This window comes from Pterocles gutturalis, unplaced genomic scaffold, assembly GCF_000699245.1.
Source record: "Pterocles gutturalis isolate BGI_N339 unplaced genomic scaffold, ASM69924v1 scaffold40703, whole genome shotgun sequence".
Lineage (NCBI taxonomy): Eukaryota > Metazoa > Chordata > Aves > Pterocliformes > Pteroclidae > Pterocles > Pterocles gutturalis.
In genome coordinates this window covers 701-12,844 of record NW_010119454.1, presented here as the reverse complement: position 1 = coordinate 12,844, position 12,144 = coordinate 701, and the positions used below count along the sequence as shown (strand labels likewise).

General features: G+C 35.7%; 1 protein-coding gene across 1 annotated transcript in view; it reads left to right on the top strand.

Annotated features, from left to right (window-relative positions):
- The window catches only part of LOC104460779 (E3 ubiquitin-protein ligase HERC2-like), a gene marked incomplete at both ends in the record, with an annotated part of 34,019 nt that extends 22,274 nt beyond the window's left edge, over positions 1 to 11,745 (top strand). The window contains 18 exons of the mRNA XM_010076577.1: positions 189 to 403; positions 1,265 to 1,397; positions 1,508 to 1,635; positions 1,758 to 1,953; positions 2,552 to 2,688; positions 3,196 to 3,369; positions 3,448 to 3,584; positions 3,685 to 3,836; positions 4,257 to 4,448; positions 5,279 to 5,466; positions 5,945 to 6,137; positions 6,739 to 6,921; positions 7,495 to 7,679; positions 9,314 to 9,461; positions 9,555 to 9,751; positions 9,988 to 10,218; positions 10,882 to 11,017; positions 11,602 to 11,745. Of these exons, the coding sequence (XP_010074879.1) occupies positions 189 to 403; positions 1,265 to 1,397; positions 1,508 to 1,635; positions 1,758 to 1,953; positions 2,552 to 2,688; positions 3,196 to 3,369; positions 3,448 to 3,584; positions 3,685 to 3,836; positions 4,257 to 4,448; positions 5,279 to 5,466; positions 5,945 to 6,137; positions 6,739 to 6,921; positions 7,495 to 7,679; positions 9,314 to 9,461; positions 9,555 to 9,751; positions 9,988 to 10,218; positions 10,882 to 11,017; positions 11,602 to 11,745 (3,069 nt within the window). The remainder of the gene's footprint in view (positions 1 to 188; positions 404 to 1,264; positions 1,398 to 1,507; positions 1,636 to 1,757; positions 1,954 to 2,551; positions 2,689 to 3,195; positions 3,370 to 3,447; positions 3,585 to 3,684; positions 3,837 to 4,256; positions 4,449 to 5,278; positions 5,467 to 5,944; positions 6,138 to 6,738; positions 6,922 to 7,494; positions 7,680 to 9,313; positions 9,462 to 9,554; positions 9,752 to 9,987; positions 10,219 to 10,881; positions 11,018 to 11,601) is intronic.
- Positions 11,746 to 12,144: the final 399 nt, after the last annotated feature.

Genomic DNA, 12,144 nt, shown 5'->3' with positions numbered 1-12,144 from the left:
CTATTATCGCCAAACAAGTGATGACTGCCCTGTTACTTATTTGCAGAACCCTCTTTTTTCTGTGAAAAAGTTTCAGCAAATGGAAGAGCTGGTAAACTTTGAAGCTGTGTATGCTTTTTATTTGGGGGAATTGTTGAGACTTGATAGCTTAATCTTTCATCAGAATACACGTTTGTGTTTTCCTTTAGAGTGGTTGAAGTCGTCTATCTTTTCTGGAGGCTTGCAGACTAGTCAGATTCATTACAGTTACAATGAGGAAAAAGATGAAGACCATTGCAGTTCACCTGGTAACACTACCCCAAATAAATCAAAACTATATACGCATCGATTAACTTTGAATGACCATTCACAACCTTTTCTCCAAGCTATTGCAGATAATAATATTCAGGATCACACTGTGAAGGTAAGCCCTAGTAGTTCCTAGTAGTCCTAGTAGTGGTGGCCTGAAACAGTTTTGTTGGTGAAAATTCTCCAAAAGTTATAACAAATCAAAAAAGTAATTTTAGAATTACTTTTTGTGAAAGGAGTGGTTGAGTACTACTAATGGATAACATTTTTGTATTTCACTTAATATTATAATAGTACAGTATTTTCTTTTGAATTTTTGAGTGAGAGAACTAAAAAATTTACATGTAATTTTTACCAGAAAAAAATAATAATGCATTACTTTCTGTGTCAAATTTTAGTAGCATTGACAGACCCTGCTCACCTCCAGTGGAATTAAGATGGTTTTCTTTGACAAAGTGCAGATGTATTTTGTGTGTCAGGGGCATTTATGCCTTTGTCTTCAAGTCCCTTTGTGCTGTGGGGTTCAGATTTCACCTAGTTGGAATCATGGATATTATGAAAACCCTTAATATTTACATTGACCACCTTCAGATTTTCTAACTCTGAGTTCAGCTCCTTTATCAAAAAAACCCAAGTAAATCCTTGGGAGGATAGCATATCAGTAATGATGAGTCAGGAGAAGACAAAAATCATTTTAGATGACCTGGCTGTCTCAGGAAGAGATAAAAACAGTAGTAGCTTTGTTCCTTGAGCCATGTTGCTCCTCATGCAAGAAGGATACAAGGTATACTTTGTAGTATTGGGTTTTAATTGCTGTGTATTAAATAGCGCATACTGTGTGGTATATCTCACTTCTGAACGTTAGTTCAGATTATGGAGGTTATTCACTGTTTTTTAAAAGCTGTCTGTGGTATTTTGGGTCCCTTTGTTGTATTTAAAAGCAAAGTTAAATAGAGGCTGTTGTTTTTCTTTGTAGGACTTCTTATGTCAAATAGAGAGATATTGTAAACAGTGTCACTTAACAACACCGATCACATTCCCTCCTGAGCATCCTGTGGAGGAAGTAGGACGTTTGTTATTATGTTGTCTTCTGAAGCATGAAGATTTGGGTAGGTGGGCTTGTGGTATAGCTGTCCCAGAATACATTTTGGATCAGTATAAACTTGTGCTATGGATTATTTTGGAAATGCATATTTAGAGATTGTCTTTTCCCATTAAGGTCACGTAGCACTGTCTCTCGTTCATCCTGGTGCCCTTGGAGTTGACCAGGTAAAGCACAAAACTTTACCAAAATCTGTAGTGGATGTGTGTCGTGTTGTCTACCAAGCAAAATGCTCACTGATTAAGGTAAGTTTCTTACCTGCTGAAGTTTAGATTATTTTTAATTTGAAATGTTTTATTAAGAAGCTATATATTGTTCATTTTATTGTATATTAAACAGTAACCTAATCTGTCAATGCCTTTTGTAGACCCATCAAGAACAAGGACGTTCTTACAAGGAAGTTTGTGCTCCTGTCATTGAACGTTTGAGATTCTTATTCAATGAACTGCGTCCTGCTGTTTGCAATGATCTATCAATAATGTCTAAATTTAAACTTCTGAGTTCCTTGCCCCGGTGGCGCAGGGTAGCTCAGAAAATAATTAGAGAAAAAAGGAAAAAAAGAGGTAAGGCAACATTAATGTTGTGTTTTCTTTGAAACAATGAAAATCCATCTGACTCCAAGGTTTGCTGCTCTGTATTTGAGACTCTTGTTAGCTAAAGCGTCAAAGCCATTGGTTTTCTGCTGCATTTTCATGAGGGTTTTCTAAATCAATGGTTACATGTCAGTTCCTACAGCAAAAACAGGCAGACAAGAGAGCCAAGTTTAGTTGGGGCATGATTCTTTGTGTTCCAGCTTATTAAGAATGATCCAGCAATATCAGTCCCTCTGGTTTTAGTTACATTTAACTGGAAGTGGCATCCTATTAAAAATGATGTTTTATTAAAGCAGTGTAGTCAAATAACTCATTAACTGGAAATACAGTAACATGGTGAACAAGTGCCAAAGTGCTTTTGAAATTGGTCTTTAAAGATAAAAGCGTATTGCAGTTGTTAACAGAGCTAATTTGGTAATAGTTGGACATAGAGTTCACCAAAGTACATTTCCGTATTATTGCAAGCAGATCATAAGCATTCTGTACGTAGATTTTTTAGGTCTGCGTATTAACCTGACACTGTAAAATGTTATCAGATTACATGAAAGAAGAATTTTTTTATTTCTAGTGCCAAAAAAATCTGAATCTGCTGATGTGGAAGAATCCAAAATTGGAAATGAAGAGAGTGATTTAGAAGAATCTTGTGTGGTACCTCACAGTCCTATACCTATAGACAAAAGACCCATGCCAATCAAATCCCCCAAGGTAGCATATTGCATTTTGTATCAACTTTGTGAATAAAAGTAACAAGAGGACAAAATATTAGATAAGGCATGATTGCTATAACTAGGCATTTAATATTCTGGTAATGGTGTTTGGGATGTATAGTTAAGTATGGAACATTGTGTTGGTGAAATCTGGGATAATTCTTAAAAATAGGCTTGTGTACTTCATATTTAGAATATGTAAAGATACCTTCTCTAATTTTCATATTATCAATAATCTTTGAGTCAAGTCCAGCTTCATTTTAGAATAAAAGGTTATGATGGTTTACTTACCCTTTTTTGGATATTAATGCATTTGAATTTTTATGTAGCAATTGTAAATGATAATGAGTTACAAATACTACTAAGCTCTCTCCTGGCTTTGAAGAAGTTTCCTTTTTTTTTTTTCTCTTCTAGTATTTAAATTTGAATGTAGTTTTACATTAAATGCCTTAATATTTTCAGTAATTTGAAATTTATTTTAGCATGCTACCTTCCTGTCTTGCAGGATAAGTGGCAGCCAATTTTGAGTACAGTTACAGGTGTCCACAAATACAAATGGCTGAAGCAAAATGTCCAAGGCTTGTATCCACAGTCTGCCCTTGTTAACACCATTGTTGAATTTGCACTTAAAGAAGAGCCAGTGGATGTAGAAAAAATGAGAAAATGTTTATTAAAACAGGTAAAATGAATGAAAATGCGCTTACATGTATTAGCAGTTTACATAAGTTTGATTTTTTTTTTTTCCCCTCTTTCGCAGTTGGAGAGAGCAGAAGTTCGTCTGGAGGGAATAGATACTATTCTGAAATTGGCAGCAAAAAATTTTTTACTCCCATCTGTGCAGTATGCTATGTTCTGTGGATGGCAGAGGCTTATTCCAGAAGGAGCCAATATAGGGTAAAACTTTTTGTTGGTTTTGCTTTCACAGTTCTTCAGTAGGAAAAAAAAATACTTATTTTTAGTTGTTGTTTTGTTTTTTTTTTTTTTTTCTATGAAGGGAACCTCTTACTGACTGCTTGAAGGATGTTGATCTGATCCCACCATTTAACAGAATGCTGCTAGAAGTAACTTTTGGAAAGTTGTATGCGTGGGCTATTCAGAATGTCCGGAACATCTTGCTAGATGCTAATGCAAAATTTAAAGAACTAGGTGAATCTCATTTTGTTGCTGTTGGGTTGGGAGAAATCTGTTTCAAATGAATATTGTTGTATTTTTTTTTAAAGTTCCCGATAGTTTGGATCCTAAAATCAGTTCCCTTTGTGCTGAGAACTACTTCGATTTTGTCCATCTGTGTGTTGTTCCACTCCCTGCCCCTGTTCCCCCTTAACTCACTTTTCAGTGTTCAAGAGAATGTTGCTGTATCCCAGCAACAGGTCATTGATTGCTCATTAATAACATTTTACCATTAAAATCTAAATTATAAAAAGTTTCTTGCAACTTCACCTTGTAGGTTCTTAAAGCCAAGCAGGGAATAAAAAATATTTTAAACCATGAAACAAATCTATAACCTATTTTATTGTCACTCCAGAATGTCAACTGACTTTGTTATTTGTATTACTTTTGAATTAGGTGTGCAGCCTGTTCCTCTACAAACAATTACTAATGAGAATCCAGCAGGACCAAGTCTTGGGACTATTCCACAAGCACGTTTTCTCTTGGTCATGCTCAACATGTTGACGCTGCAGCATGGTGCTAATACCTTGAGCCTCCTCCTTAATTCTGGCATGCTAGCATTGACACAAACAACGCTGCGGCTGATAGGTATGAGATCTTCTGGTTTCTTGTTTGGAAGAAAGCACATGTTTTATAATAAATCTCATGTGTGTTTTACCTGTTGGTGTACTCAAATTACAGAGTGACTTTGCTGCTTAACGATAGTACTTAGTGCTGTTCACTTTTACTTCTGACACCAAACCTGTGTCTGTAATCACGATTGAGAAAGAAGTTACTTTGACTATAGCCTTTATTTAGTCATGATTTTTCTGCTGAGCCTTTGCTTTGGCCATCCTTTGCTGGAATTTAGGAGTGATAGTATAGTTTTGGTGGAAACATTACAAATAAATTAAAACTGGAAAATTTAAAATGGAATTAAAAGCTGCGTATTTCCTACTCAATTAGTTTCATTTTTTCTACGTATTGAAACTATTCCCTGTCTGCATATTTAAGCTGAAAGCTTCCTTTGTTTGTTCTAAGAAGCTGTGTGGTGTTTTTTGCCATGATTCAAGTTCTCCTGCTTTTTCTTTCTTGGTTTTCTTAGATGATAGCAAATATTTGTTCTCGTAACTTGTACTTAACTGGAGTGCTCTTAAGAAATTTTTCCAGTTAGCCACTGAACTTGTTATTGTAATGTCTCTATTATTTGTAACTTATTTTTGTTCAAAATTAAGTTTTTAAAGCCCTGTGCATTCAAAACCATTATATCCTGGTTTCCTAAAACTCATCTGACTCTATCATGTGTTACATCAGCTTTCCTATGTGTTGTTGCTTTTACATTACAAAAGTTATATGCCTTAAACTTTAAATGTGACAAAAAAAAACCCCAAAAAGCTTGTACCTGGTTATAATTTTTTTTGTTGTTTTTTCCTCTTTAGGACCTAGTTCAGACAACATTGAAGAAGATATGATTGCCTCTTCTCGAGGAGCTTCTGCCACAGTCCTAGAAGAATCTAGAAAGGAGACCACACCTGTTCAGCTCCCTGTTTCTGGACCAGAGCTGGCAGCCATGATGAAAATTGGTACCAGAGTCGTGAGAGGGGTAGACTGGAAATGGGGTGATCAGGTACAACTTATTTCGTACAGGTTTTAGTGTGTTTAAAAATTAAAGCTTCTATTCAGTGGACTGTGTGTGAATTTTATGTTCAAACTTTAAAGGTCTTATACATTTCAAAGACCTGGAGAATTAACATAAAATGTATTAATTATTTGTTTAACTTAATTTTTGGAGATGAAAATTCTTTTTTTAGTGGAACTGTTCTGATTCACAATTTGACAGGAAATGGCATCAGTTGTTTGCTGTGGTACTATGCACTTCCAACTAGGCGCTTACCTAGTACATAGTAAAATAGTTCTAAACATGAGTGTTATTGCAGTTTACTGCAGTAGTTTCTTTTGAAGATTGTGAAATGCTTTCCAACTTTATGCTGGGTTTTGAAACATTATTGAAAGTTAAGAGCAAATAAGAGCAATAGCGTTTTTGTTTTATGAACTTTGGATATGAATTGGTTGTTGATTGTGTGACTTGCTCTCTCTTCTGTCAGGATGGACCCCCTCCAGGCTTGGGTCGTGTGATTGGAGAATTGGGAGAAGATGGCTGGATTAGAGTGCAGTGGGACACTGGAAGTACAAATTCTTACAGAATGGGGAAGGAGGGAAAATACGATCTCAAACTAGCTGAGCCACTGCCAGCAACGCAGCCCACAACAGAGGATTCAGACACTGAGGATGATTCTGGTAAATAATTTTTCTAAAAGTAATATTTTTCTAAAAGTGGAAGTAGGGTTTTAGTTCAATTCCAGTATTGATTTAATATGAAAAAGCTTTTTTCACAGGAGAAAATTCTCCTTCAAAGAAGATTAATTTAATAGGTATACATTTCTGACCAGAATTTTTCTTAAGATAACCTTACCATGAGAAAGGAGGATAGAAAGAATGCATTTGTTATGTGTTCATGGGCCAAAGAAAACAGTATTATCCAATTGAAATAGTTTCAATTACAGATACCAGGAGGTATACATCTTAAAATATGTTAATGCCATTCTGAAGTGTGTTTTATATGGCCTAATTATACATCTAGTCACACTGTTTCCCTATTCTTGGCACTGCATTTGGAATTTAAGTTGCATACTGCTAGAGAGTAACTTGAAAATATCTGCACAAAGTATTTGATTTATGTTTTGCTCTTGCAGTTGGAAATAAGGAATCTTCTTCATGTCAAATCATCTTAGAGAAAATATTTGCAACAAATTTTTCACATGGTGTTTATTTCAGAACTCTTTGTGGAATAGATTAATTTAAGATTAATGTATTCTTTGCCTTTTGTGTCTCCCTTCAGAAGGAGAACAAGTTGAAAGGAATCTCCACCCTACTTCCATGATGCTGACAAGTACAGTGAACCTGTTGCAGACACTGTGTCTCTCTGCTGGGGTCCATGCTGAAGTCATGCAAAGTGATGCTACTAGGACTTTGTGTGGCCTACTCCGTATGCTTGTGGAGAGTGGAACGATAGATAAATCAGGTATATTACATAGAAACAGTCTGATTCAGCTATGTGCTTCTGTTTTGTGCTTTGTTGTTTTGTAACTTTGTAAATTTCCTGTTACTAGTTTTTAATCTTTTGAGGCCAAAGGCTAGAAAATGCATTTAAAAATCTTAATTGTTAGCAAAAGCAAGATAAGTGATCTTGATTATTCTTAGAACATAATCAGTAAAAGCAGGAGAAATCCATGAGATGTGGAGCATCAAGATGTATACAGTTGGCTTATACAATGAATTTTCTAGCAGTCTTTTTCTGTTTGGGGAGGACACTGAGACTGGGTGTATCATATTCATTTCCACAACTTCTTTGTAATTTCAGAAGTAATGCTGTTAACTGCTTCGAAATGAGGAAATGCTTATAAGGATGAGAATTGTTTTAAAGGCATATTTAATAGAATCAATTACAGGCTCTAAAATTGAAGATAATAGTTCATGTAAAGACAGTGGCGTAGCTGAGTGTTATGATTTGTCCAAAAAGGCCCTATGTAGTATATGGAGAATTACATAGCTGGCGGAAAAGTCAACTGTTATATGTGTATCTTTTTGTTTTTAGCTTCCTTGCCAAATAAATTAGTTTATAAAGAACAGCATAGGAGTTGGTGCACGTTGGGATTCATTCGAAGTATAGCGCTCATGCCTCAGATGTGCAGCACTCTTAGTACATCTCAGTGGATAACTTTGCTAATGAAAATTGTTGAGGGGCATGAATCTTTCACTGCTGCTTCACTACAGAGACAGGTAATGTGTGTATTTCCAAATTACTTTGATAGGCAATGAATTTATTGGACTTTAGTTGTCTTTAAAAGAAAAAGTGTATTTTAAAAAACAGGCGGGAAATGTCCTTAAATCAGTTTTTAATTAATTGGAAAAAAAAGCACCATGCCATCTTATATTTAGGATTCATTGTTTTAAACATAGATCTGTAATTTTTTGAGCCTTCAGGGCACTATACACTCGCTTGTTCTGTTGAAAACCTGAAAGTTTTATACGGATCAGAGGTGTCAAAAGTATGTTCCAAAAATGTATTCCAGAAACTCCCATATAATGTTTCCTTGAAGTTGAATAAAGAAAAAAATAACAAAAAATTGGTTAGGAAAAATGTGCAATTTCATTTTGAAGTTATCGTATTGTGTATTATCTACTGTTCATTCTTCCATAGTAAACTGTTGTTATTATTTTAGATACAGTCTCTTTTTAAGAAGCTGCATCTTTGGATCTTATTTTGGTATTGTATTTCCCTTGTCCCCTTCCCCTTTTCTTTTTCTTTTTTTTTTTTCTTTTTCCTTTCTTTGGCTTCTTGTAGTGCCTTTTTCATGAGATTGAAAAGCAGCCTTATCATGGAATAACTCTTCCAAGTTATTCTTCAAAAGATCTTAATCTTTTCCTTGAGAAGGCGTCAGCATTTTTTAACTAACACCTTGTATCATAAAGGCCTGTGCATTTTTGTGTGATCTTCCAGGAAATTCTTGCCATTGTTTTTAATATGATGAGACTTGTCATCATCTAGAATTTAGTGCATTAGAGTGACCTGTACTGGTCATGAAATACTCAAGAGAAATGAGCATTCCTCATGTACCAGCATCTAACTTAACAGGAAAAAAGACGAGACCTTGAAGTTTAAAAAAGAGTGTTATTGACAGAGATCTCTTCACTGTTACTGGTCACTTGTATTGTATTTGTCTTCTGGGTAGAAGATGAGGAAGCTCAAAACTTGAAATACTCCTATTCAGAATGTGCAGCCCCATCTGCTCTTTGATACTGCATCGCTGCGCCTTTGTGTTTCTCGTCAGTCCTGCACTGAGTGTCTAGGGTTAGATGCCACCCTGTTCCTTCTATACTGTGTTGAAGGCCCTAGTTTCACAGTAACTGCTTTTGGTGTCACTGTGGTTCCTTTTTGCTTTCTTGTATCATTCAGCTTTATATCTCATGACTTCTGATTATCATAGCTTCATTGCAGGATACTTGGAAGCTTTCATTCTGAAATACATCTTAGTACTAAGTTCTGAGTCTGGAATCTGAACAAACATTCTCATTCTGTATTCCTATTTTTCCTATGTGTTTTAGTCATTTACATTGTTTCCCAGTGTGTGTTTGTTTCCATGTCCTGACTATTGAAGAGGTTGGGTTCACTAATACAATGTGCCAATAAAATTCTTACTGACTGTGAACTGACACAATTTTTTTAAAAATATTCCTTAGCAAACTGAACAGAAGATCAGTAGCTCTGTTATTTCCACAGCTGGAAAGAAATCAACATTGTAGAAAGAAGTCTAACTTTTGAAGTGTCTTTCTTCCGTACTTAATATTTTTGAGAGTTTCTTTAATATTTGGTGACTTAGAATGGAATAACATTAATTTTGTTCTCTTTTTAGATCCTAGCTGTACATTTATTGAAAGCAGTGCTTCCATCCTGGGATAAAAATGAAAGGTCAAGAGACATGAAATTTCTTGTGGAAAAACTCTTTGGATTTTTAGGCAGCCTGCTTAGTACTTGTTCTTCAGATATCCCACTACTCAGAGGTAAAGGAATTTTCCCTCAGTGTCTTACTTTTATGTATAGAAAAATGTGTGAGTTAAATTGATAACTGTTGTTCAACTGCTTTGGCTTTCCAGAATCTACTCTGAGAAGGAGAAAGGCCAGGCCCCAAGCGTCTCTAACTGCCACTCACAGTAGCACTTTAGCAGAAGAGATAGTGGCACTGCTGAGGACGCTCCATTCGCTCAGCCAGTGGAATGGACTCATAAACAAGTACATCAACTCTCAGCTAACCTCCATCACCCACATCTTTGCAGGAAAACAGTCAGAAGGGGTAGTTTCCACGTTTTAAAATAAGCTCATTTTTATAGCAATATTTATTTTGAAAATATTAAATAATTGTAAACAATTTTAAGCTTAATTTTGAAACCATTTTTATATTTTTTATATATATATGTGTATTTATCTGTTGTAATTTTAAAATTGAAGTATGTGTGATTGACTTTGAATTTTAAAGCAGATAGAAGTATATATTTTCTCCCTACAGTTAGTTCTATTGTTCTTTGTTAGGCTATGTTGGATGACTACTTTCCCGACACTGAGAATCCAGAGGTGGGAGGCCTAATGGCAGTGTTAGCAGTGATTGGTGGCATTGACAGTCGCTTGCGACTGGGTGGACAAGTAGTTCATGATGAATTTGGAGAAGGCACAGTGACACGCATCACCCCAAAAGGGAAGATCACTGTACAGTTCTATGACATGCGAACATGTAGAGTGTGCCCTCTGAATCAACTAAAACCAGTAAGTTCTTTTCATCGAGGCTTTAATACAGAGAAGGGTATGGTTAAAGAGTCTGATATGGTGCAAAGAAAATATTTGTTCTTCATTGGGTAAATACATTGACATTCAACACATACAGTGCTCTGAATGCAAATCTGAGATGGTACTCATGCAAACCTCTATGGGGCCTTTAATGCCTGTCTTCATTTGTTGACAAGGTGAAAGGAAAAGGGACTTGAGCTGAATTCCTTTGATTTGAGGTAAAATCCCAAGTCGTGACAATGTGATTTATAGTTCTTACATGAGAGGAGCTTGCTTATTTGTATTTGACTTGATTTGCTAACTCAGTAGAAACTCTTGGTTGTTTTCATTTGAATCTTAATCACTAGTTGGTTTATATGGCTTTAGTGAAAGCACAGTGCAAGTGCCTGGTCTGCTTCAGGGATTGCAGTTCTTCCTTGTTCCAACTCTGACCTGCAATTGTGTGGTACAAATACAGGCTTAGGAGCTATGTAGGGAACAGAAATCCTCTCCAGTTTTTCCTGGTCAAGAGCAGTAAGATGAATGCCATTTTTTCTCTTCTTCAGTTAATATCTATTGAAACTTTTGAATTATTTTGTCAAATTATGGAAAATGCTTACCTGTATCCTTTTTGTTTTGTCTGGTTCTTCCCCCACTGTCTAGCTCCCAGTTGTGGCTTTTAATGTGAACAACTTGCCTTTCACTGAACCTATGCTATCCATTTGGGCTCAGCTAGTAAATCTGGCTGGAAGTAAAATAGAAAAACAAAGAATGAAGTCTCCAAATCAGGGTCTTTCAGGTACAGTTAGGGTTTGGTTTGTTGTTTGTTTGTTTGCTTGTTGTTTTTGTTTTGTTTTCAAATAGCTGGTTATAGTCTGGAAAAAATACTGGTAACAACAAACGTACAGAAGAAAAAGGGTTTGCTGGAACCTTACCTTTTTTTCTTAACATTGAATAGTACGCGTTTATGAGACAAGTTTGTCTAGGAGATGAATTGCTCTGCACTGTAAGTGGAATGCCATTTTTACTTTGGCGAGAAAATATAAATAGCGTTTGGGTCTGGACTACTTGTATTGAATTGGATGCATATAACATCTTAACTCCACTTACTGTGCTATATATTAGCTGTATGATTGCCTAAGGTATGAAAAGGAAGATGGTGGTGTTCTTCATATTATGGGTCATAGAATGCATGCAGGTTTTTTATCCAGGTGCTGTTCAAACTACCTCATATAATCAGTATTCACTCATACAATCATCACAGATTTCCCATAGTGGGTTAAGATATAAACTGATTTTTGGACTGAGGTTTTGTGAATGATGGCCTTTCTTCTCTAATACAAGAGATTCCTAGTGCTAATGGCTGCTTAATATTTCCGATAGGTCAAGTGGATTTGGACCTACTGCGATGCCAGCAATTGAAGCTGTACATACTGAAAGCAGGCCGAGCTCTACTTTCTCACCAGGATACACTGAGGCAGATCTTATCTCAGCCAGCTGTTCAGGAGTGTGCATTAAATCCTGCAGGTATTCTGAAGTGCAACCTGAGTGTGCTGCTGTTTGTCTGGATGGTAATAAGAGTATCCGACTATAACCCTTGCTAATGGCAGCTGGAGGCTAGATATTAGGTTTGCCCTCTAAAGACTAAAAATTCAAGATTCAGGAATGTTTTAACCTTATATATTAAAAGCATTTTGACTTTTTAACTTAGGTTTTGAAGACTAAGTGGATCAAGTGTTTGTAGCTTGATGTATTTGAGTTAGCTAAATTTGTAAGTTTTCTATAGTTAGTAACCTTTATAAGTAATTTTAAAAAACTTGCGGTTTTTTTTGCAGTGGTTTCTTTTTCTGCTTCAAAGCTTAAAGTATACATTCTTAATTGGCTATTCCTTTTACTTCAAATGTTCTGCAGTTTCCAGTGAATCAA